This window comes from Sciurus vulgaris, assembly GCF_902686455.1.
Source record: "Sciurus vulgaris genome assembly, chromosome: 13".
In the NCBI taxonomy this organism is placed as follows: domain Eukaryota; kingdom Metazoa; phylum Chordata; class Mammalia; order Rodentia; family Sciuridae; genus Sciurus; species Sciurus vulgaris.
Window position 1 is genome coordinate 13,911,933 of NC_136474.1, and position 26,137 is coordinate 13,938,069.

Consider the following 26,137-nt stretch of genomic DNA (forward strand, 5'->3'; position numbering starts at 1 on the left):
CACAGCTCCCTTCCTACAGCACGGTGTCCACAGGTTCGTCCACATGGTAGCACATGCCAGAATCGCTTTCCTATTTGAAGCTGAACAATATTCCATTCTATGTACAAAGCTTGTTTCCAGGCTTCCCACACGGGCGCTGCTGGCAGTTTTCGGATATGTCTGTGCCTTACGGTCTCAGCCGAGCGTGGCCGGTCCCAGCCAGCCGCTGTGACACTGCTGTAGTTCATTTCTCATGTCTTCCTGGTGGAACAACAGTGCAGAGCTCCTCAAGGCCTGCGCGTCTCCTGCAGAGGGAGAAAGTGGATCGCACCTGCTACGCTAATGCTGAGTGATGATCGCCACCTGCACCGGGAGCCTCCGTGGCCTGGATTCACCTCGGGCTCCGCACAGTCTTCTGGAGCGAGCGCATCGTCCTCGGCCCTCACCGTTTGCAGGGATGGAAACTCAGAATAACGCACGGCGGGTTTTGAACCCTAACGTTCTTACCCAGCAGCAGGAGGCGGCCCATTATGGGAGAGGTCGCCCCTGAAGACACCCTGCCGCACCAGGTCCACACCTCTTCCAGGTGGGCCGTCCAGCCAGCCTCCCAGACGCCGCCCTCTGTCCAGCTGCCCCCAGCCGCACCCGCTTCTCGCCTTTGCTCTTCACTCCTGCAACGCCTGGGCCCCTTGTTCCTCAGCCCACCTCCAGCCTCTTCCTCCGCTGGGCTTTTCCCAATTCTGGCCCCTCACACGCCCGCCCAGCGGAGTCCCCTCCACGCCGGTTGGCGCTGGGTACGTTCGTGCCGTCACGCGTGGCTCTCCGTGTCCTCGGCGGTGCCATTGGCACCCTTAGGCTCGGGAGTGCTTGGACTTGGGAATATCACATACACATACCGAAATATCTTGGAGATGGGACCCACGTTTAAACTGAAATTCACCTGTGCTATATGCACCTTATCCACTCAGCGACGTCATTTCACACGACATGCTTCCCGCGCCTGCATTCTGCCTCCTACGCCTGCGTTCTGCCTGCGCCCTGTCCCTTGAGGCCTGGGGTGGAATAGTCCACTGGTGGTGTCGTGTCTCCTTCAAAAAGGTTTCAGGTTTTGGACGTAGGGAGTCGGGGTGTTAAGTCCGTAATCATTCTTGGATTTCAGCTGTTGAAGAATGTAAGCAATGGGTCTCACCATTTCCCTGCCCTTTAAAAAAAGAAAGCACTGTCTTTAAAACTAGCCAGACTCTCCCCAGCACTGCAAAAAAAAAAAAAAAAAAAAAATGGCCAGACTCTTTTTGCAACTTCACATAAGTGTTCAGTGACATTCATTAAACACGTGTTTGAATATCTGCTGCAGTCCAACTTTTGCTAGGCTGATTGAGGTGAAGAGCAGAATGAAATCAATAGGGACCTTGAATTCCACTTCCTGAGTTGCCTCTTCTTACATCAGCGAGCCCCGTATTTCATTTATCTCTAAAATATGTTTCAAGTACCATTTTGCTATGTGCAGTTACTCCTAAAACATACCAGCCCCTGCCGTGCTTTGCCAACCCCCGGCCAACCCCCGCTGTGGCGAGTGAGTCAGCTCTCCATGACTGTAGCAAATACCCAAGATGCTCAGCTTGTAAAGAGAAAAGAGGTTTCTTTCAGCTCCTAGTTTTGGAGGCTCCCGTCTGTGACTGGGTGGCTGGTTGCTTCTGGCCACTTAGTAAGGCAGAGCATGCCATGAGGGCCGCGTGTGGCAGGCTCATCCCACACCTGGCTGGGAAGGGGAAGGGACTGGGGTCCCATATCCCCTTTGAGAGCTCACCCTGAATGACCTGAAGACCACCCCCAGACCCTGCCTCTTAAAGGCTCACCCACCTCCCAGGAGTGCCTTGGGCTGGGGACTAACTTTAGCACAAGGGCCTTTGGGGGTCACTGAGCCCAGCCGTAGCATAACCTGACCCAGTTTGGTGGCTTTTGCTGTTTCTGACTGTAAAATGCTGGTGACTTCACCTGTCGGCAGATTCCCCTCTACGCTTATGGGACGACACGTTGTGTTGTTTTATTTTGCTTCCTAACACTTTGGTGGCTTTCTACCTCATATGGCAACACGGCCGTTAGACTCCTGTCTGCAATGGGGCATTCTAAGGATCACTGCAGTCCCAGGTTTGGGGCACAAATTAGAGTCAGAGACGTTTGCCACGCTTTCCCTACTAACCGGTACCATTTTAGTGTTGAGAGCCGTCACTCAGGATTGCTAGCATCCTTTGTGTGTGGCCCTTCTGGAAGCTACTTAATATCACTTTGGCTGCGGGAGTAAGAACAAGGGAGATACGTTATCTCAGTAAATCCTAAAATATTTGGTCCCAGAGCTTGTACAGAAAAGCAAACCTGAGCCCTTTCCTGCTTTCCCACTCAGTAAAAACACCATGCAGGGCTCAGTCGGGTCACGGAGTGACCTCTGCTGCTGTGAACGGTAACCTACACAGGTGACGTCCACAGACACGAAGAGAGAAACAGAACAACAGCCTGCTTTCAGTGTCACAGAGGGACCCACAGCATGCGCCAGGTTACTCAGTGGCTCTGCGCAGGCCCGTTTGCGCGTGACCTCCAGCTGCAGCGTCAGCTTCTTGCATGGAGGGCTTTGCACAGAATTAGGGATCAGTTAGTTACCTCTCACCTTTCTTCCACTATTTTCTTCTTCTTCCGCAACTTTTGATGCACCTGTATCAAAAGTCTTAGTGCAGTTTAGTTGTTAAGAACCTTTAAAGTGCCAGGCACAGTGGCACACGCCTGTAATCCCAGTGGCTCAGAGGCTGAGGCGGGAGGTTCAGGAGCTCAAAGCCAGCCTCAGCAACTTAGTGAGGCACTAAGCAACTCGATCTATAAATAAAGTACAAAATAGGGCTGGGGATGTGGCTCAGTGGATGTGGCTCCGTGGTCCACTGCCCCCGAGTTCAATCCCCAGTACCCCAGTATTTAAAGTATAAATAACTAGATATCACATTTTATGGATTGGTTTTTCGTTAAAATGTAACACATCTACCATCTTGTGTGACCATCACTCTAGGCCCTTTTTGGACTTGCTCTGACCTCCTGGGTCAGGCTGTCCTTAGCTGAAACAGTCGTCTTGGACTTTTCCTTCCAGTTGTTTACCCAGATGTGGGGCCTCCTTACGGTGGGGGGGATATTCCCCTCCTCCTGCTCTCCTGCGCATGGGTTCAGCTGGCCGGAGAACAATGCTGAGCTTTTTTTTTTTTTTTTTAAACATTTGCCACCTTCAGAGGAATGGAAACAAATCAAAACAAAATTTTAAACCATGGTTTGAAATTCACAAAACCAAATACAGACTAAAGTAAACTTGGAATGCACCCGGGTTTCCAAAGTACTCTCTATGTATTAAACATCAGCGAGAGTGAGGAAGGCTCCTCTTTGCTCGACCTTTGTGCTGCCGCCCCAATCTCCTGCCTTTCAGATGTTGGCAGGGGCGGGGCCTTCTCTTTCCTGCTCTTGAGGAACTCACTTCCCTGAGCCGCCCGCCCGCGCCCTCTGCTGGCGCTGCTCACAGGGCAGGCCCTGGACCCTGCAGTGCGTGCGGGTTGCTGGGGAGCGAGATGCTGCTCTGCTGTGGTTGCCTGGTAACAGATGCTCTCCGTTACCCAGCAGCCGGGCTCCTCTGCTCCAGATGAGCAGGCCAGTGTTCTGGATTCTGAGCCAGTGGTTTGAGACAAATGAGGAAGGGTTTTCCCACTTGAAGAGCAGAAAGCCAGATGACGGGGTTAAAACAAAGTTCTGGGGCAGGAGAGGTAGTGCTCGCCCAGCGTTGGGCCCCACCAAGGGAGGAAGCGGGGAGGGGCGAGACCTTGGGCTCCCACCTGGCAGTAGACAGATGTTGGCCTGGCATTCTTCATAAGAAACCTTTCCCTACTGATGGAGGTGGCGTGTCTGTTTCAGAATGCCGCGTCTGTGGCTCAGAGCAGTGTGAGAGGTGCACACATAGGCGAGGTCCTGCAGGTGCGGTTGCCACCCTCTCACTCACTCCTCCCTGCCCTTGGGACTCCTGTCTTGGGACTGTTGCAGCACTGCCTGGAGCTCTCGGTGGGCAGGCGGAACCGGCGCCAACCTCATCAGCAGCTAGAAGCTGTTTCACCAGGCAGGTACTTCCGCTCCCCTGCTGGGACAGTCACGCCCGGGGAGAGTGTGTGCTTCATGGCATCTCCCTGCACACTGCTTCTTAATACCACACACGTTGCCTGCAGCCTTCATTTCTAAACATGAGCACGTCGAAACCTGTTGCTGCTGTTCTGCAGTATTGGCTCATCTTAGAACGGTGGCTCTAGGTTCTGACTGAATTCTCCCTCCAAGTTTTTGTGGAATTTGTTTTGTCCCCCTCTTCTATCAATCTACAGAAGCCGTGGCCTTCTCCAAACATCCTGCACCACACCTGGCTTCTCACGCATGCTTCCCCGCTTTCCGACTGCCCGCCCCCTAGCCAGGGTGCCTGATGGCGGATGCTGTCCCCGGGGAGGATGCAGACCAGCAGCTCACGGGTGTGGCGGCTGGGCTGCGGGGTCTCCGGCCACAGACTGAACTTTAACCTAGCTCAGAGTGGAGCGTGACGCGTGTGTCTGTGTCCATATACGTCCAGAAGAGTTCCTAGCAAACGTGGAAACAGCCCGGGTTCATCCGTCAGGGGCGAATCAATGGAGAACACACGGGGCATGTATACACAATGGAGTTCTATTCAGCCATGAAGAAGAATGAAATTATGTCAGTGGCAGGAAAATGGGCGGAGCCTGAGACCATCGTGTTAAGAGAAAAGCCGGACTTGGACAGTCAAGGTTGTGTGTTTTCTCTCATATGTGGAAGCTAGAGGAAAGGGGGGGGAAGGGGGCCCCAAGAAAATAAAAGGGAGATCAGTGAAATAGAGGAAGTGGACCAGGGGAGGGAGGAGAGGAGGCAAAGGGAAAGGGCTGGGGACGATGACCATGTCGGCCAGATTATTCTGTTACATTGTATTATGTACAAATATGTAATGGCAAAGCCACCGTTATGTGTGATTATATTAACCAATAAAAATTTTAAAAAGAAGAGTTATGGTTTTATTTTTAAAGTATTTCCACTAGAGTGATACAATGGAGAAATATTTTACAAATTTAAAATGTGATCATGAGATTCCTTTAGTGAGAATCTGCACCTTGACCAGGGGTCACCTCTGGCTTTTGTGAACGCATCGGTCCACTGAGCAGAGACCCACAGAACGTCTCTGGCTGACACTGAAGCAGGTGCTGGTGCGGCGGGTGCAGAGCAGACCCTGCCCGGCCCTCCAGGTTCACATCCTGTGGATTCTGAGGGAGCAGCAGCAGCTGCCTGGGCTGTGCGGGCGTGAGAGGGTGCCCAGCCCTGGCCAAGAGGAGGCCTAGGCACTCCCCAGGAAGGAGCAGCCAGGCACTGACAACCTGCTCAGGATCGTGGAGTGTGGGGGGAGCGGAAGAAATGAGAGCTGAGGCTGCAGAGGCTGGAAGGGTCATGTGGTGGGCTCACAGGTGGAAGGGACAGCGGCATGACTGGATCTGCACTGCCACGGTGACACTAGTGTGCAGGTGACCGGAGCACATCAGACGGGGTGGGAAGGGTCAGCTTAGAATTCGTGATCAGAGGCCCCGGTGGAGGCAGGTGAGCGAAGAGGACAGGACACCAGTTCAGGAAGTAGGTCCAACGGGACAGTCACTTTGGGAATTTGCAAGAAGAAAAGAGTCCGGTTTGGTTCCCTGTGGTTCTGGAAATCAGGGACCTTTATTCCAAAGAGAGAACAGAGGGGGAGGAGCCGTCCAAGGAGTGGGGGCGTGAACTCAGTCCAGGGTGAGTCTCACTGGGGATGTCTGAAGCATCTTGGGTGAGTGTGGGACAGGGTGGATGGGAGGGGTGCTAGGCTGCAGATCTGATGTGCATGTCCTCAGAACTGCACATGCAGAGCATGGAGAATGCAGCTGGACCCCAGGAATGTGTCTCCAGGAGAAAGGCTGCGCTGGCCCTAAGCTTAAGTCCACCAGCCAGGGGTGAGCGGAGCCCAAAGGGCAGCATGGGGAGCCACAGGCCACGCAGGATCAGAGCTGGCTCCACAGAGAGCGACGAGGGGAAGGCCAGGACCCACTGAAGGCTGTGGTCCTGGATGTCAACTGATGAGAACGTGTTTGGTGGAGGGGCAAAGGCCAAAGCCACAGTAGAGAGGAAGCTGGAAGTGCTGGCAGAGACCTAGTCCAGGAGGAGCGCTGGTGGGACTAACCAGGTGTGCGACTGAAGGCCATGTTTGATTTACAATGCGACAGAGCTGCATGTGTCTGCGTGTTGAGGGAAACCAGGGGGTGGGCAAAGCGGCTGAAGAGAGGGAACACCTGGAGGCTGCCCGAGGACAGAAGGTTTGGCAGAAGGAGGAGACCAACCCCACCATGTAGAGAGGACAGGGCTGACCGGGCAGTGGGGAACCCAGCATGGCATCTGCTCCAGGACGAAGGCCAGGTCATGCTGAAAGTGAGGGGAATGGGTGGGATTGGAGCAAGGCGGGAGGGGCCTTGAATACAACTGAGCATAGACAGACTTGGTAAGCAGTGCCCGGTCCCGCTGGCCCCAAGGCAATCCTTCCAGCACAGGAAGAGCGATCTTCATGGTTGGGTGCTGGCGTCCACGACTCTGCCAACCCCCTTGCAGATGGGGCCAAAGGCATGGCGAGCCCTCATCTTCAGTCACCATGCAGGACAACAGGTTCCCGTCCTCTGCCCTCTGCTGTGCTCCACAATGCCAAAGTCGACGCCCTAGTGCCTTCTAAAAATCAGTAGAGCTGTTCCAAACTGCAAAGGAGAAACGGGGGCTGGAGGTAAAGACAGGAGGCTAGGGAGGCGGCAGCGTGGGTGCGCCGGAATAGTCTAGAAACTGAACGGAACAAAGGCGGAGTGACTGGTGCTCTTAGAGATCCTCCTCCCTGATAGAATATGCATGATCCTGCGCGAGTCCTCGCCTGCCCGGGAGCAGGGAGGCGTCCCAGGGAAGGCGGGGAGCGCGCGCCCAGACGCACTCTCCCGGGCGCGGGGTGCGACGCGGCCGGCGGAGCGGGCTGCGGCTCGGGACCCACGCGGGCCAGTGTAAGCCCCCTGCCCTTCCTCCCGCCCGCTGATAGGGCCCGCTCCCGTCCCCACCAGCGCCGCAGCACCTCTCAAGAGCCGGGGACTCAGCGCCCCGCTGCCGGCGGAACCAGCGCCCTTCCTTTGCCTCTTCCCCTGTCCTTCACTGGGAGCCCAGACCCGGGAGGGGGCGCGTGTCCCACGGCTCTGGCAGAGCAGGTCGCGAGCCAGCAAGTGGCCACAGCCGCCCTGCGGGGACCTGGTGAAGCACTCGGTCCCTCTGCGCTGCGCTCGGCCACCACATCGGCGGCGGGGACCTGGCACCCGGCCGAGCGCGCCGCCCCTAGAGGTCCCCGCTGGGCGGTACCGATCGAGGCGCCGAGAGCGGGCGCGGAGACGCGGGGCGAGCCTAGAGCGCAGCGCCACCCTGGCTGTCTCCGGCAGAGAGTGGCGCCCACAACCCCGCTCCTTGCATTGTAGGGTACATATCCGGCAGATTTGAAAATCCCTTCAAAAAGCGTTTTCCGCCGCGTGTGTTCCTTGCATCCTTTTAGTTGGGAGTTTGCGGTGGGCAGAGGGAGGGAGAAGAACCGCCCGTTGTGATCGGAAAACACCGGGAGACCAGACCGTCTCTTTCAGCAGCAAGGAAAAAAAGACGCCTTCGCAGGATCCACAACTACCTGCAGCTCCCTCTTGCTTTTTGCGCGCCTCCTGCCTGTGCCTGACGTCCACCCAAGCGGGCAGGCATGGGCTGTCTGGGCAACAGCAAGACCGCTGAAGACCAGGGCGTCGATGAAAAGGAACGACGAGAGGCCAACAAAAAGATCGAGAAGCAGTTGCAGAAAGAGCGCTTGGCCTACAAAGCGACCCACCGCCTGCTGCTACTGGGTAAGAAGGTCGGAGGCTCGCGCCGCTCTGGCCCTGGGCGCGTCTGGCACCAGGGTAGCGCATGGCCGGGAGCTCCGGTCCAGGACTGCGGCAGCACCCGGCGGGCGGGCAGGACCCGGAGGCAAGAGACCGACGCCGGCCAGGGCGAGCTCCTCGGCAGCAACTAGCGTGTGCGCCAAAATCCCCCACGTAGGGGCACGAAAATAATAGCGTTCCCGGTGAGGGATGACTGCGCTGTGAAGATACAGTTGACAGCGTTCTTTTTGTTTGTTCCTAGGGGCTGGCGAGTCTGGGAAAAGCACTATCGTCAAACAAATGAGGATCCTGCACGTGAATGGATTTAATCCCGAGTAAGAAACCCCAGTTTCAGTTTTGCTACCAAATTGCTTGCAAACTTTGTGACTTCTCTCCTGAGTTTCCCAGCACTGCTTTCCCTCAACAGCCCCTTAAATAAGTCCTTCGAGGAGGAGGGAGAGACATTTGTTGAATTTGCTCAATTTGGGCAAATCCTTCTTCTGGCAGTGCCTAGTTAAAAAAAATAATTTGTTTAACAAAGTATGATTATTAGGTATTCTTGGGGTATTGGTGTGTGGTATTGGCACTGCTGTGGGCACTCAGCCAATGGGCTAGTTCCTGATCCTTGGAGGATGGGAGGTTGCCTCCAATGCACTGCTATACCTAAAGTCCAGGGGTGCTTAAGTCCTTACATAAAATGGCCTGATGCGTGTAACCTACATGGCTCCTTTCAAACACTTGAAATCATCTCTAGATGATTTGTAATGCCTAATTTGATGGAAATGCCATGTAAAGAAATGATTGTTTAAGAATAGTGATGGGGGAAGCCTGTTCAGTACACATGTAGTTTCTTCCCCCAGTGTTTTCTGTCTCTGGTCGGTTGACTCCCCCGTGGGGCCACACGTAAGGAGTCCAGCTGTTTCAAGGTTCGCCTTTCTGTTTGCACAGGTGCATAGACTTAGGTGCAGCCCTGTCACTGCATTTCCATGAAGCGCCCATTACACTTCTGCCAGGTTTCATGCTTTGGATTATAAAATGTGTGCATTTGAGTTTGTTTAGAGTACAGATTAGAAGAGGGCTTGGCAGATGTCCGGGGAATCGATTCTGACCTCCACTCCACCAGTGCCAAGGGAGAACTAAGTTAATAACTTTCTTTCAACATAGGGAGAAGAAACAGAAAATTCTGGACATCAGGAAAAATGTCAAAGATGCCATTGTGGTAAGCACTTTATTTAATGTTTGTTTCAGAAAGATTAGGGGTCCTGTGCTCTAAAACTGCACAGTGGAGATCATGTATGTGAGGCCAAACCCACGGCCTCTGTCATGTTTCTACCTCCATCTTTCTTCACCCCATGTTAGACGATCGTCTCGGCGATGAGTACTATAATACCTCCAGTCCCACTGGCCAACCCCGAGAACCAGTTTCGATCGGATTACATCAAGAGCATCGCGCCTATCACAGACTTCGAATATTCCCAGGTAAGTAAGTCCTTCCTGGAATATTTAAATAGTGAGAGGTGGAACTGTTCTATGGGACTGCTTGTTGAGAATCAGTATTAATGCTCATTCATCATGAACTCTTCAAAAACTGTCTCTATAAATACCTCCTCGTTAAGAAAATATTTGTGTCTGTTAAAAATATTGAAGACGGTAGGACCGTAAGAAGTGCTTTCATGAATGTATGGGAAGACAGCTTGCCTTTCAGGGATCTTGGCAGAGCTTTTTCCTGTTTTCTTTAAAGTGAACAATTAAGCAGTGTCCCAGATACCAACAGCAGAGGCCATACGAGTAGAGGGAGGCTCTGACGGTGCCTAATCGCCTCCGTGGGATTCACAGGACTGAATTCAGCTTGCTCTTAGGCTGACATCGTGGGATGGCAGGGAGAGAACGTGTGCCGTAGATAAGGCCACGGCTTGCTGTATCTGGTTGAATCACATCAGGCTCAGCTGCCTTCGAGGCTGCTCTCTTCACTGCTGGGCAGCTGGCTTGTGCAAAAGGGTGTTGTCAGAGTTAGTTGCCTCTGGTTTGGTAGAATTAACATTTCTTAGAAACACTGCCAGTTGGTAATTCCATGAAGCAGATTTTAAAGGAAAAGTGTTCAGTTCCTCAGAAAGTCATTTTTGGCTACAGTTTTCACCAAAAGAGTGTGCATGTGTGTGCACATGTGTGTGTGCATGTGTGTACATGTGTGTATGTGTACATGTGTGTGTGCCTGTATATGCGTGCATGTGTACACATGTGTGCGCATGTGCGCATGTGTATATATGTGTGCATGTGTGTGTACATGCGTGTGCATGTGCATGTGTGTGTGTGTCTGTGTGTGTGTGTGTGTGCGCCTGTGTGTGTGATCAGTGACAGTACTCTGGAGTGTTCCTGGCCTGGCATGGAGGTTTGCAGACAGCCTTCATTCTTGGACTCCTGTCCTCAAGGACAGCTTGTGCAGACACCAGCGTGTGAGTGGACAGGCCCCTTTCCCCACTGGCTGAAGGGCCAGGCACACTGCTCGCCCACACCCTCTCAGCCCAGCCCTGTTGTCTGCATGCTCTGTATTGGGATGAGGGATGACAATCACTTTTTTAAACAGCTTGTGTTTTTATCCTCTAAGATGATTTTTACTTCTGACAAGCACCCAAACTTAGCCTGTGACATCTCTAGACTTTTTGAAAAGGAGTCTGGGTGGTACATGGGCTAGAGGAGGGGGCTGGACACACTGTTCTTCCCACAGTGTCTTTACTCGGTGGCTGATGGGGGGTGAAGAGATGTGGGGCGGTGAGGCCAGGGCCAGCTCAGCCATGCCAAGGGCCCCCACGGACCACCTGAGCTCTTGCATGTCCTCCTGCGTCTCTGCAGCATTTTGCATGTTGGAGAAGTGACCCAAACCCACGGGGTCCTAGTTGAAATCAGCAGGTGCATTTGTGTTTGTCCTCAGACGTGGATGTGTACAGAACAGAACAGGCTTGTGATGTTCAGATGGGTCCTGTGTGTCTGCCGAGAGTGACATGGCAGCCTCAGGAAGGAGTGTTGTCTCACCGTGTGGATAGATCAAGACTTACTGTCAGTGCACATCATCTTTTGTTCATGACACACTCGCAGATGAGGGATCCTTTACTCAGTCTAAAATTTAGAAACTGTTGGTTTCACCTGAGGAGTCCACTTGGTTCATTGTATGTAGTTTAAATAAGACAAAACTTGAGCCACCGTTCCTTTGAATACATGCATTTTCATATTTGTTTTTTAAAGTTACTTAAAATTGGTTATCGGAAACCATCATCAGCTATCAGTAAACTAAAAGAGAATTGGGCGCCAGCAGAGAGCAATGTAAATGTAATGCTCTTTTAGAGGTGATGCTTTTCTCTGGGGTGATTCTGCTCCCCATGTGAATGCTGACGTTCTGTTGTATGCCTATCGTCACGTCAAATGAGAGTATGTTTTATTTATAGTATAACTTAGACTTGCACAAATAAGGTAGTTAGTATTAAACATATAATGTCTCTTCTGTTCATGTTATTTTTATTTTATGATTTATGTACACGGTTTTCAGGAACTTTTATTCATTTATCCCAGAGTGCTTGGAAATAGTCACACTACTTGTTTTATTGGATCATAAGTTCTTAGGTTCTCGCTTTTGGCTTTTGTCTGTCTGTCTTTGGTTCTGGTGCTGGGGACGACCCAGGGCCTCCCTTGCCAGATGAGTGTGCTCCCTCTGGAACCCCATCTCCAGGAAAAGAACTTTGAACCAAATGTATTCTCTCATCAAAAGTCATTTTCAGGGACTGAGTCTGTAGCTCAGTGACAGAGCTCGTGCCTCACATGCCCAAGCCCGGACTCCATCCCCAGCACCAAAACCAAAACAAAACAAGTTAATTTCTGAGTTCTTCAAGTTAAGCAGGAAAAATTAGAAGAATGACCTGTTCAGAAATACCAGCTGGTTCCCCTTTGCTCTGTTGCCGTTTCTCTGAACTTCATGTGAACCCCTTGAAGCTGGAGGGGTACCAGAGGGAAGGCCACCTGGCCATGCCTGCAGGCCGGGCCACTGTGGGGAGGCCGGTCTCGCCTCCTGGGCCAGGTGCTGAGCCAGGTGCCGGGCAGTGGGTTCAGGAGGCGACAGCGTTCTGTCCAGTTCACGCTGGCCACGCGTGGAGGGCGGCGGGGAGGAGGTTGGCGCTGGGGACCTTTCGGAGGCCGTGTGGCATTCGAGATGCAAGGTGATGGGGGACTTTGTGTGAGTTGGTAACCATGGAAACCGAGCAAAATGGCCCGAGTCAGGGTCCACTGTGGAATGAAGCCAGACAGACCGGCTGAGGTTTGGATATGGTTTTGGAGGGAAATGGAGAAATCAGCAATGCACAGGGGCTTTGGCCTGACCTTCCACCGAGGTGGTAGAAAGAGGCGGGGCTGAGGTGGGTATGAGGAGATGCCGTGAACTCCCTGGCGAGCTGTGGCCACCGTTCACGCAGCGGGGAGGAGAGCCTGGCCTGGGGTCTGGAGCATGGGTAGAGGAAGCTGGGAGCTTCAGCACAGGAATGTTCTGGAGAGACCGGCCATTGAGGAAGGTTCAGGAACCAGGGACCAGAAGAGGGCCCGGGGAACAGCAGATGGGCAGTGCCAGTAAAGGGGCATCCAGGTAGTGTGGCTTTGGCAACTTGAGGGTCACCGGTGGCTTTGACCTGGGCTGGCACTGGTGAGGGTTGAGGAGAGGATGCCAGATGGGATCACGGAGCCACGGGGCAGACAGGGCTTTGTTTAGGTTCCCGTGCTGGACACTGAGAAGCAAGTGGAAGGGCAGGAGGGGCCAGGAGGGTTTCTCCTAAGAGGAAAGATGCAGAGGCAGCTGGTCACTCAGCCAGAATCAGCTGGTGGAGCAGGAGACGGTGGTACAGGGGAAAATGGCTGTTGTCAGAGCCCAGTTCTCGAGAGGGCAGGCAGGGTGGGGTGCAGGGCACAGAAGGACCAGAGTGCCTCCTACTGAACAGGAGTGTGGAGGAGTGGCAGATGAGGGTTCAGATCTGGTGGCACAAAGCCAGGAAGGGTTGCTGCAAAGCTTTGAAATGGATTGTCAGAGCAAACTGGCACCTTCGGTGAAGATGTTGCCTACCTTGGGAATTATCCACCCGCCGATCCACCTGCTGCTTGTGGTTTTGTTTGAGGTCAGTGGACAATGACTGCCGTGTCCTTGCGACCTCAAGCCCCAGCATACAGTCATTCCCTTCACCAGCCAAAGTGTAAGCGGGGAGTTCATCCACACAAGAAGCACACAGCCCAGCTGTCCTTGCAGCCACAAGATACTTGCTGCTGAATAATGTGAAGCTCTGGGGATGAGGCCCACATAGCATATTAGATTTTAATTTCAAATAAAATAAATGAAAAAGGTATTTCCAGCATGTAAATTAAAATAACAAGGATAGTAGTGGTCTTAACATCAGCTCATTAAGTGACCGCTGCCTGATTATAATTTTCCTCATCAGTGTGTCCAGACCTCAGATCACCCAGGCTTGGCACTGACTGTCCCCAAGACCCCTTCACTAGCTGGTTCCTGGTCATTGCAACCAACTTTTGGATCCCATCTGATGCATCTCCACAGGGAGGGAGGGAAGCGAGTAATCTGTGGCAACTCTTGTGAGAGAAAGGAGATCGATGGATGGATTATAAACAGGAAAATGTCACAGCTGCCTCCACTCCCCAAAAAACCTTTATCGTAGAGCCAAGCAAAATCCCTGTGCTGAGATAAATTGAATTGCTCCTTTGTTAAATTTTTCTTCTTCAGATGTGATACTGTATCAGCTCTTTTAAAATTATATTTCATTAGATTTTTTTAAGGAGAAATGAGGCTCAATGAGAAATGCAAAACCAGGCCCACGCCTGTCCTCCCAGTGACTGGCGAGGCTGAGGCAGGAGGACCACAGGTTTAAGGCCAGCCTTGGTGACTTAGCAAAGTCCTAAGCAACTTAGTGAGACCCCGTCTCAAAATAAACAATAAGAGGGGCCGGGGCTGGGGCTAGGGCAGGGGCAGTGGCTGGGGCAGGGGCGGGGCAAGGGCAGGGGCAGAGGCTGGGGCAGAGGCAGAGGCAGGGGCTGGGGCAGGGGCAGGGGCAGGGGCTGGGGCTGGGGCTCTGTGGTGAAGCTGCTCTGTGCTCAGCCCCTGGTTTTGCCCCCACAAGGTGCAGTTTCACCTGGCAGTTGATGATCCGTCTGTACCCCGATAGTTCCCAAGTTGGTATTAAAATCCCATGCCCAAGCAGATCCAGAGAGTGGCTCTCGCTGGGGTGCCCAGCGTGGCCAGGGTGGAGTGTTCAGTTGAGGCAGCAGCAGAGGACGCCTGGAGGCCGGGGCCAGGTCTGGAGAGCCAGGCAGCCAGTGTGGGCCTCAGCTCCACCTCTCTGGGGGCATGACCTTGAGCCAGTGACCTTGAGCTGTGCAGTTTTCCCACTGCGGCACACACCAGCGCTCCCTCCCTAGGCTGTGCATCAGCAGGCCTGCATATCGTGTCAAGAGCAGGCTGGCACAGGGAGTGCTTCTAGGCTGCGCCCCCCAGGGCTCTGTCCTTTCTCCGTGGGGAGTGAGTGCAGAATTTCTAGAACACACGTCCATCAGCAGGCTAGGCGCCTTCCTTGCTGTTTTTTGTTTGTCTGTCTCTTAATCAGCCAGTCTGAAGCGCACCCTGTCAGTCAGGTGGTAGGGAGCTCCTCCCCGGGAGCTGGGCTGCAGCCTGCTAGGGTCCCCAGCACCCGCCCTGGACCTTCCTCAAAGCCCTGAATCCTCCCAGCCCAGGCACTATTGGAAAATGCAGGCCTGCTGGTCAGCTCCCCGAGGAACGGCTGAGGAACAGGCCTCTTCTCCAGCACCTCCACCCCCTCTGCTCACACTGGGACCTCACGGGTCGGGCGCGTGAGGTCCAGTGGGTGCAGAAGGAGAAGGAAGAGTGGAGCAGCGTCTTGGGTGGGAAGCCGTCCGCTGCTTTGCACCGGGAACTGGACATTGGAGGACGGTCGCATTCGCGTGAGAGGAGAGGGTGTCACCCTGGATGTGCTCAGGGGTGACCTGTGTGAGAAGGGCTCCGCCATGGGTCCTCTGCCGCCGGCATGTGAGCTCTGAAGGGGAGCAGGAGCCATGGATCCAGGGCCCCAGCCTGGTGCTGCCTCAGGGTGTCACGGAGGCTGGACAGGGCCAATCGGGAGCACGTCCCCGAGGCAGGAAGTGGACAGGTGCTGCAGAGACATCCCTCTGGGATCTGAGTCTGTGGACAGGACAGCGACCAGGTCCTGAGCCCTCAGATTCCAGGCCTACTCGTGCCTGCTGTGTGACCTCGAGCCAGTTCCTGGTGCAGTGGAGGTGATGGCCGGGCCTCTGCAGGTGGCTGTTACAGGTTAGGACCAGGAACAGGCTGGTCCTGGGAGGTGCAGCTTCCACAGGAGGGTGCCTGCTCTGCCTGAGGGGGAGCACCCCGGAGCCTTGCCTGGCATGCCCCAGGCCCAGCACACAGGCACGCGGGGTCGGACGCACCGTGTCCTCCTCCCCATCAGCCCGGCTATGACCCTCGTGAACTCTGCCCTCATGCAGCCCTGAGATCCTGGTGGTCTAGACAGACACCCCACCCCATATCCCATCCTCTTGGATCCCGGGGGAGCCCACTGAACCCCAAAGCTACCCCACCCCTGCCTCAGACCTGCAGTCCTAAGCTGCTGGGCCCAAGGCCCACAGCATTCCTGGCCCCTGAGGCCAGCCCTGCACCTCTCAGAGGGCAGGTTTCCGGGTGGGAATCCTCCAGGGACCCCTACTGATCTGGTGGGCATGGACCTCTTTTCCTGCCTGGTCTGTCACCAAAGAGTTCCAGGGGAGAGCCCCCCACACCTTGTTTTCAGTCAGAGTTTCTTAGACCCACCCGTTTGTCTGCCATCCCCACCTCTGGCTTACCCCTGGTTCCAGGTCCGTGGACCTAACCGGCTCTGCTAGACTGTGCCCACCCTCACCCTGTTCCCAGGGCTGCAGGGTCTGCCTGGCTTTGCTTCAGGTCCTGACAAGCACTTGGTTGATTCAACCAGGAACTCACCCCAACGTGCTCTGTGCTCCCCAATGGTAGAAAGGTGCGGGGTGTCCTGAATCAACCCCGAGGGCAGTTAGCGCCAAAGAAATGCTTCAGCTTTCAGGTGACAGGGGTTTCCACAAGAAGGCTGTCAGCGTTTGGAATTTCTATAAATAAGATATTTTGAATATCCTAGGCGTCTCTACTGTTTTCAGAATGACCCAGCAAAGATTCTTTTTAAAAAGACCCTTTAGCTTTCTTTATCTTCCCGGCACCTCTGAGGGCTTCTCTCTCCTGGGATTTGCTAGAAGGGCTACCTGCCTATTAGTTCGGGCCCTGTCGAGTCATAGAGAATTACAGAGGTCACGCTTTGGAACTGCCAACTGGTGTGTGTTGAGGAGACTGTGAGCAAGGTGCCAGAGGTCCTGCATTGGACAGGCCCGACTGAGGACCTGGGGACTTGCCACGGGTTCCGGTCTGCAGAGCATCCTGGCGTTAGCCAGGGTGGAGCGTGGCTCCCTTGACCCTTCCCAGGGGCATCTGTAAGCAGCAGGCTTCCATGGGCTGGCACTGAGGTCCTGGGCTGTGGACGCTGGAACTGAGCCTTCTCCTTCACTGAGGACGGGAGGGTCCAGGAGGAGAGGTACTTTTCTCAGGCTGGAGGGGATTCGGGTTTGACAAAGAGGGGAGGTGCCACTTAGTGATCTGCATTCAGAGTGAGCCTCTGGGAGCACAGGAGACACCTGCCCGCTAGCTGTGCTGAGCGGGATGCCCTGCAGGGCTGAGGGTGGGGTGGGAATGTGGGCATAGACAAGGGCCGAGGACAAGAGGCACCAGAGGGCCTTGGCCACCTGCACACAAGCCCCTGCGAGGACAGGGAGCAGGCTCCCCACCTGACTGGGTGGGGCCGAGCGACCATGGCCAGGGTCTGGGACCCCCTCCTCCCGGGTGCAGAGAGCCCATCAGTGGTTCCTCAAGGCAGGGACGGAAAGCCAGGTGCCCGTGGAACAGTCACTTAGCATCGTTCACAGCAGGCGGGCAGGGAAGTTAATCCTGGTGAGGCCCAGGGCAGCCCCTCTGTCAGAGCCCTGTCCCCCAGCCCTCAGGGCCTGTGACGAATGCTAAGGGGGTTGGGACCCCCCTGAGCATTACTATTGCTGTCACCACTTTCCATGTGCCCTGTGTTATAAGGAATTATTGTCCTAGCAAAGTGTTTCAGTTAGATGTATCAACCGTATTAGAGCTCAGTAAAGATGCTCTTTGAAGACTCCTTTTTTTCTTTGAAGTACTATCATAAGGGTCTTCCTAATAAACTCTAACTTTTTTATTTAGCAATAATTTCAAACTTACTTCCAAAATGCAAAAAAAAAATTAGTCCAGCAAACTCCGTCCGTCCTTCCTGGGGTGGGCAGTGCTGCCTCACCCCTGCACCAAGACTGTCCCTAAAACACCTGTGAGGCAGTTCACGCTCCTCCCTGCCTGGAGCACTCAGCGTGTGTCCTCGGAACAAGGCCACCCACTGTGTGCCCACAGCACAGCGGTCAGCCAGCACCAGCTAGCAGCTAGGCTTGCCTGTGCTCCTGTCCAGGATGAGCAGGACCTTTAATCTGCACCCCTTCCTGTCCTCTCCTGGCAGGGACGTGGCAGTCCCGGCAGAGCCCTTGCTGAGGGCTCCGAGGCTCTCTGGTGACCAGGCTGGATTCCCTGTGCTTGGCCACAGGATGCTCCAGGGATCTACATTCCTTCTCAGGGTGGCTGTGAAGTTGACTCTGCTCTCTTAGCAGAGGTGGGGTCTGCCTCTGAAGGGTCCCTGGTCCCTGGCCATTCATAAGTAAATTCAGGAATTCCTTTGGTACTGAATAAATGCCTGTTCTTATCACGAGGTCCACCTGCTGGTTTAGCACTAGTGAGTTTGAACCGTGTTAAATACTTAGAGGGAAAGCTCTTGCCCGAGTCTTGGCCTCCTTGTGAATACTGTAGTGCAGACAAGGCAGAAGGAGCTGCTGCTGCCTCACCCGCATGTGCTCCTCCTGATCAAGACGCCAAGAGCTGCGCCTCGGGCTTTTATCTGAAGGGTGTGTGCTCACAGAAATGCGTTGGCAGTTAGAGTGACTGAGGCCATATTGCTTTAATTCCTGGGACAGGGTCTCTGAGGCTGCGAGTCCTGTGGGAGTGTGGCGATGTCCAAGAGATTTTCGTCCCCAGAGTTCCCTCGGGTTTACAAGCCCTGCAGCCGGTGGCATGGCTGGCCTCCAGGGACCTTCCTCGGAGGACACCGGCTCGTGCTGGGACAGGACAGGAGGACACATGAGCACAGAGCATTTCATCCCTGTCACCCTGGCTTGATGGAACTCGGAGGAGACTTTGTGAATGTCTCAGCTATCTCGGGAAATGGCAGAGGAGCAGAAAGCAGGCTGCCCTTCTGCCAGATCAGGTGTGAGCGCGGTGGCCCCGGCGTGAGGCACAGAGGTGTCAGGCAGGCTGTGGGGCTACTGGACGGTTCCGTGGCTGGGGTCTGCACAGGGCTCCACTGCCAGCCAGTGTCCTGCATGGGGCGGGGCGTCTTTGCCTCCTAAAATAATCCCACACGTTGTTCTTTCTCCTGTCAATCACTGTGGCATGTAAATTCAGTTCCATCAACTTTCTGCCAACATTCTCACTGCAAAAGGAATTTCCGTTTTAAAAAAAAATCCTGTTCGTATGTGTTTGGGAATACTGGTGTACAGCATGAAACCCAAAGGTGGAAAGAGGATGGACTGAGGAAGGGTCTGTCTCCTCCCGTCCCCACCAGAGGCAGCCAGTGTCACACGCAGCAGCAGAGCTGCTAACGTTGCTGCTAATGCAACAGCAGTTAGCGTCCCTAGTGGTCTGCTTCACACGCACACGTGCATGCACGCACTTTTTGTGTGTGAGGTGCTGGGAGGGACCCCACCAGCCTTCGGCATATTTGTGTCTTCTAACGAAGGTCGCCTGCTGTAAAACGTACAGTTAATAGTTTGCAAGCATATCTAGCCTGAATTGGCAAGCAAATGTTTTTCAAATACAATTTAACCTTAAAGTGAATCCTGTGAGGCTTTGGGGAGTTGAGACAAAAACACCAGAGTGCTTGGTCACGAAAACACAGGAAGATTTCATCAGGTGTCCATCAGATAACAGTGTTCTGAGGGGAACTGCTACCAGTTTGTCCCCCCAGGGGAATCCCAGTTGACCTTTGGTTCCATGTGGTGGCCACTGACCTGGGACAGCCGTCGGCAGGTCTTGGGGCATCCCTCCAAACCGTGAGGTCCATGCACAGGTCCTCTCTCTTATGCTTCTGTTCAGTCCGCACCATCTAGATTCTTCTGCCCTCCTGCACCTATTTCTGTCTCACAGCCCAGCTTGAAATTTCTGTCCAAGAAAGAACAGCTGGCTTCCTTCCAGGGCCACACCTGCCCCTCCTTCCTACCAGGTTTCTCCCACGCCTTCAAACCCTTGGCCTGGCTGGATGCAGTGGCCACACCTGCAACACCCACAACTCAGGAGGCTGAGGCAGGAGCAACTCGCGTTTGAGGCCAGCCTCAGCAACTCAGCAAGATGCTCTTTCAAAATAAAATAGTGCAGTGCTGCACTGTGTGACCTCGAGGTCCAGGACACTCCGGCTTAGTTAAGAGACAAGGCATATGTGACATTTCACATGTAGCACAAAGTAAAGGTGCAGGCGACTCAGTGCAGATTCCAGTGCTGCAGTCCAGAGTTCTGGAAAAGACTAGGTATGTGTTGTCGTGCTCAGACCAGAGGCTTCGCGGCCCCCCTTGAGGCAGTGGGACTTCCTAGCTGAGGGACGGTCTCACCAGTTGGGTTGCCAAGAACTCAGGACCTGGAGGAAGGGAGCCACTTCAGCTGGGGCTGAAGGTGGGCATTGAGGGAGGGCCAGGGACAGAGAGCTGGAGTGTGGACTGCCAAGCCCAGTGAAAGGCTTTTTATTTTTTAAATGTGGGCGCACTGTGGGCTTGGGGTTTGGCTGCAGAGAGCAAAACAAGACTGGACTCTGCTGGTCAGGAAGGCAGGTCCCATCACAGATCCATACTCGACAGCAGCCTCTCTGTCGGGACCATAGCTTTGACTGGGACCCAGGATGAGCCCAGAGTCCACCCACCCCTTCCACGGTGCTCACAAAAGCAGAGACGTCCTCTCCTGGCTGTTGTGGTGAGTTCACTGTGCCCAGCCACTTATTACACACGCACATGGCCACTGGGTGTTGAAGAAGAGTTAGTGGTAAAAACGTGTTCAGAGTAATTATATTTTAGATGTCATTTCATTTTATAAAGCTTGTAAATGAGAGCAAGAAGAGATGAGTATTGATTACTTCTCATGTTTCCCACTGGAACTTTCTCATCCCTACTGAGGTAAAATGAGCCTTCCCTAATCTTGTTCATTACGTGCACACCTGTAACACGTGCACACACATGTATACACATGTGCACACACCTGCACACATGGGCCTGAATCCTGCACAAAGCATCATCTGAACTTTGAACATTGTTTTAAAACCATTACCCAGATGCAGCAGTTAGAGATTACTCTTCAAGAATATCTAAAAGGAACGAAAGATCTCCTCACAGCAAAAATGTTCAGAGTCGGCTCCAAAAACACAGGAAACCACACATCTCCTCTTGATTCTCCACCCTCCCACAGCAGACGAGAACGACATGAGTGTCACCGGCCACAGTTCAGCTGTGTCTAGAACCGTCTGTGCAGTCTCTGATGAGAGAAAGCTCAGGGCATGTCTGTAGGAAGATGGAAACTGACACTTTATCAAAGTGACAGTGACCTAAGGGTTTTGTGGCGCTCTGGTTGGGTGGCGTCCATTCCTGCTGACTGAGTGAGGCCGCACTCTCCGAGATGTGTCCTCCGGGGCACCACCGGCTGTCCCTGAGCTCCCTCAGGCCTCTGCCCCCTGTGTGCATGTGCTGCGTGTCGCGTGTCACGTGTCACGTGAGGATTCAGCACCTCAGGGTGCTCTGCTTCCCACCTCCCAGGATTCCTCTCATCACTCCTGAGCATTGTCTCTGTGGTTTCCTGTTACACTGTGAACTGGCTTCCACAGAAACTAAGATGGCGCCCCTGGCGTCTCCAACTCAGGCAGTGGATCTGAGTGGAGCAGGTGGTGTTCTCCACCCGTGTTCCTTACTTCTCCCGTTAGAACGTCACACATCACACGTCCTCCTGTCATCGTGGGAGCGTCCAGAACTTCAGCAGTTAGATGACCTGTTACCCGTGTTACCTGAAGGGCTTAGTCCACTTGGTAAAGCCATGGGTGATGTGTCTGGTGCCAGGCGGCATCGGGTGTGCCCATAGGTGCTCGAGCAGGACTCAGGGGTTTGAGTAAATAATGACCACACACTGTCCTGGGCAAGAGGAGAGTGGGGCTTAGCCCCCGAGGGAGCAGCCACTGCTGTTGCCCTGGGAAGGTGAGGCTGGTACGGCCAGGTGAGCAGGGGGCAGCCCCGGCCAGGGCAGTGCCAGGTGTGAGCCCAGCACATCGGAGGCTCCTCCTCAGAGACAGGGCCTCTCAGAAGGGATTTCAAGAGAGTCTCGCCCTGCAGGAAGATCATGGGAGAACTTTCTCGGGGTAACAGTGCCTCTCGTGATTCATCTGGCAGCGTTGGCCCTGACTGCAGCGTAGACTGTGGCATGAGTGTAGCCTGTGTCCATGAGTGTCATGTTCACAGAGTGCACAGGAGTCTCTGGACACCCCGGACAGTTACGTGCTTCCCTACAAAGGCTGCTTTCAGTCCTCCTTACTGGCTCCTCTGTGCTCTAAGTCCCCTCTCCATGAGATGGCTTTCCATCTGCTCTTTACCAGGAGGTCCGGGGACTAGGTCTGCTCAGGTTCTCTATCAGGTGCTTCCCCCAGACCCATCCCCATCAGTTGGCCAGCACTGTCCCCTTGCAGGGATCAAAGGGGCCCATACAGTGGCTTTCCTGATACCTGTGGCCACACCTCTCCGTCTACACTGGTGCTCAGCCCTGGGTCCTGGCTGGACCTGGGCTCTCGTGTAGGATCGACCTCTCAGACAGCCCTGGAGCCCCGTGTGGCAGCCCAGATGGGTGGGCCTGGAGGTGCCCTCGGAACACGGGCGCTCAGTCTGCCCTTCCTGCCCTGGTCCTGTCCACTCTCGGGGTGCCCAGCGCAATGAGGTTGAACCATAAGGAGGTGACATTGTTGAGCTGTAGGTCGCTACCTGTAGTTGGCACGGACCCATCAGTTTCTTGGTACTATCCCTATGCCCCTGTCCCCAGAAGGCAGCCTTGCCATGGGTGGCAGTGCTCCGAGAGGGGACCATTGCCGTCCCCCACCGCGTCTGACCCTTCTCCGGGGCGCTGCAGGTCTCAGCCCCCGCACGGCCTTTCCGCTCACACCGGCCAGAAGCAGGCTCTTTGCCCCCACTTCCCATCCTCCGTCTGGAGCCTCCCGCTGTGGGAGAGGTGGCAATTTGCCCAAAGCTGCCTGCCACCTGTGCCGTGTCACCTCAGCAGTCCAGCACCTGGTGTCCTGTATTTGGTAGCTAAGCACAAACGGTGACCCTTACCTGCAGCTGTAGCAGCTGGAAATTTCAGCAGGCCGTGGAGAGGATTTCCTGTGACGTCACTGGGAAGCTGCGATGGGGGAGGAGACAGACAGGAGGATGCCCAGGCCAGCCAGCCTCGGGCTGTTCCCATAGTCCTCCTGGTGTTGCTTCTGGGGGCTTCTTTTAAATATCTATATATAAGAAAGGGAGCAAAGGAGACCCACAAATCTGATGACGATAGCTTCACACATGATTCTGCAGTGCTCCGGCGTCTGTGATTTTGGTGGCTGGAGTGACCTCCTCTTAACAAACGGGTGCAGAGCTGTGGTTCATCTGGCCCCTGCCCCGCTCATCCCTGCAGCCCTGGGCAAGTTAAAGAGCATCTCTGTGCCCAGTGTTCTCATCTGCAAAGTGGGGATGGTCGTGGGAATGCCTGCCGCGGGCACTGCTGTGGGCATCAACTGCGATGATGCCCCGAAGAACGGGTGCTGGGGGCAGAGCGTGGTGGGTACCGCCAAGCCCCCTGTAACGCGGCACTGACACAGGCACACGCCGCCCTCTGAGGGGCTCTGCAGCTCTGTGGACTTGGTCTGGGGCTGTGCCTTGCAGCCCACGTATGCCTGTGCGACGGCAGGCTCTCCCTATCTCCTTAGAGACGCGGACAGCTCCTTCCGTCCTCGCTGGACTCCCGAGGTCAGTGGGCCCTGAGGGAGCGCCTCTACGTCTGGTGGTGACTGCTCTCTGTGCAGCTGGGCGGCCAAGTGGCCATCCCCTGGCAGAGCCCGGTGGAGCGGCAGCACTCCTGGGGAGCCGGCTCCGGACTCCAGGCAAAGGTCAGAGGCTCTGTCCACACTCGAGTTCTTGCAGCTACGCCGGGGACTAGGCCAGCCAGAGGAGAGGGGCCACGTGTGCCAAGCCTCAGAGGTTCACTCTCAGAAGTGAGGCTCTGTCGGGTTCTGAGCGGCAAGGGTGTGCGCCACCGCTCCTGTGGCTGTAAGCTCAGGAGTGGTGACGGCGGCATTCACCGTGCCTCGCAGCTGTGCGTGGCTGTGCTGGCGGGCAGCGGGTCGCGGGCACCAGTGCCCCGGGAGCAGGTGCGTGCCGCCTTGTGCTGCTGCGTGGAGACAGCTGCCATCACTGTGGTGGGAACCCATCAGCCGCGTGGTGGTCTTTCGGGGCCACCATGGTGCACTTGGCTGTCACAGACTGAACCTCGTGCGCGGCACGTGACGGTGCCATGAACAGGGAAGGGCAGATGTGCTCAGCGCACACCCGGCACTCAGAAGCAAGTCTCTGGGGCATTCCGCCTGGGGACGCATCTCCTGGGGTGCCTGTGTCCCCAGCACAGCACAGCACAGCCGCAGCCCCCAGCAGAGCTTTGCTCTGGCTGGAGAGACTGTGGTCTCGCTCACTGAGCTGTCTGCGCTCCTGAGGTTCCACCGCAGGGGTTGAGGCCCAGGCCAGGGAAGGCTCCAGGTGGAGGCAGTTCCAACCTCCTCATCCCTTGCCCTTGCCCAGCCTCTCCCCACTAACGCCAGAGAAGTCCAGCATTAACTTTGCTTGGAAAGATGCTGCCGGTTCTCCGGTGGACACGGCCCGTGGCTCCTTCGCCCCATCCCCTCACATCCGGGAACCCCCACTCTCCAGCCTCTTCCAAGTGAACACTGAAAGACATTTTGCAAAAAACAACCAGATTTCAGTTTGCTCATTAGAATGAGGAATTCCATGCTCTTGAGAAAAGAGGTTCTGCAAATGTGAAGAGTGTGTTAAAGAAGAGCGATACGTGTGAGAGCATGGCTTCCTGTGCGTAACCAGGGACGTGCACGGGTCTTCTCTGCGTCCGTGAGCTCTGCAGCCACGGGGCAGCTCCCTCAAGGCTTCTCTTCATCACTGGATTCCTCGTCCACTGGGGCTGCAGGTCCCGTCCGTTCCTCAGACTCCTCTCCATTTGCACTTGCCGGGAGGTCACCCCAAAAGTGACACCAAAACACAGACAAGTCTTAGCCGCACAGAGGTGGTCAGATCAAGGTAGAGAGCTGTGGTTCTTGTTCTCAACGTGAGGAATCAGGAGGAAATATGTCGCCCATCCTTCAGTCCCTTAAAAAAAATAAACGTAGGACGTGTAGGCGCTGGTTCAGAGGACGTCGGGGTGATGTCCTCCATGAGCAGCAGAGTCCAGAAGATGGAGGGACTTGTCCAGGTCTGGAGCACACTAGTGGCAAGCCAAAACCAGACGCTACGTCTCCCTCTGCTGAGACCCTACACCTCCGTGTCCACAGCTTGATCCTCAGTGAGAATCTGTCCCATTCAAGATACAATGAACCAGGCAACCCACAGTCACGTTCCAATCTGCAGTGTTGCTCAGGGAGACCGGCTGGCCTAGCACGCACGAGGCCCTGGGTTCCACTTGCAGGACCTCAGGGAAAGCAATCCTGCCTGACCCAGCTGGCCTGACCTTTGTGGGGAACTCCACCACTCCGTGTCTTGACCTCTCGGAAGGCTTCCGCAACGGGTGGCAGACTTGTATCGACTCAGCTCCCCAGCACCCTATGTTCAGAACCCAGCCAGCACACGCTGCTTGTCCTGAGGAGGTCACACGGCAGGCGAACACGGAGGGCCGTCATCTTCTGCACCACGCCTCGCCTCCCTAGGCACGGGCCTGTGGGAGTGCACAAGCATGCGGCAGGAGCAGCTTCAGCCCCGAGGGCCATGCGGTGCAAGGACGGTCTCCTGCCTGTCATTCGTCAGGATCCTTACAGTGCTTTCCAGCTGGGCGCCCTGGTGCAAGCCTGCAGTCCCATCTACTCGAGAGGCTGAGGCAGGAGGATCTCTGGAGCCCAGGGGTTCAGGGCCAGCCTGGGCAACATAGCAAGACAACCCCCCCCCACCACCGCAGGGCTTTCCTTGATGACATGTGCGTGCTTTTCTGTGTGAACCGTTTGTCAGATGGGCGGCCACACAGGTGTCGGAGGTTGTGGTGATCCAGCCCACACAGGACAGGCGGCCCGAGCCCTCCCTGCCTCCTGGGGCTTTGGACAGAGGTGCTCACGCGTCCTCACAGCGCCCCCCTCAGGAACAGTCAGACACTGCAGACAGAGCTGGAGGTGGAGCGGAGCGGGCCAGGCGGGTTCAGGATGGGAACAGGGAACCCCTTCCGTGCTCTCCTCCTGCTCTCCTCCTGCTCCCCGGCTGCCTGCCACAGCCTACCCGAGGTCCCACAGCACGGCTGTCTCCACAGTGACTGTGGCCGGCCCCGTGCTCCTGGGAGAGGGCATCTCAGTGTCACGTGGGGTGGCATGTGTGGGTTCTGCTGAGCAGGCTGGCACCCGGCCTTGAGAGCTGGCTGTGGACCCCAGTGACGTCCAGCGTTGGGGTCTCTGAACCGCACCCCGTTGGTGCATCTCTCCATCAGGTCACTTGGCTCCATGTCAAGTCCCATCTCCTCCCATTTTTAGTTATTTCCTCTAACGTGGGGTCAAATATCGACTGATGGAGCGACTGAGTCTTCATGAGGTCGTGGAGAAAGCTGCAGGAGGTCGCGTCTCCTCTCCTCCCTGTGCTCCTGAGCCGTGACTGTGGCTGAG

At 55.1% G+C, this 26,137-nt stretch overlaps 1 protein-coding gene across 2 annotated transcripts in view; it reads left to right on the forward strand.

Moving 5' to 3' along the window:
- The window catches only part of GNAL (G protein subunit alpha L), a 133,322-nt gene that overhangs the window by 41,661 nt on the left and 65,524 nt on the right, over positions 1-26,137 (forward strand). The window contains exons 1-4 of one of the 2 annotated variants that reach the window (XM_079108874.1): positions 7,543-7,967; positions 8,245-8,317; positions 9,147-9,201; positions 9,342-9,461. In XM_079108874.1, coding sequence (XP_078965000.1) covers positions 7,826-7,967; positions 8,245-8,317; positions 9,147-9,201; positions 9,342-9,461 — 390 coding nt within the window. In that variant the 5' untranslated portion in view covers positions 7,543-7,825. Of the gene's footprint in view, positions 1-7,542; positions 7,968-8,244; positions 8,318-9,146; positions 9,202-9,341; positions 9,462-26,137 lie in introns of those variants that run through there. The other variant, XM_079108873.1, reaches the window with a different exon arrangement.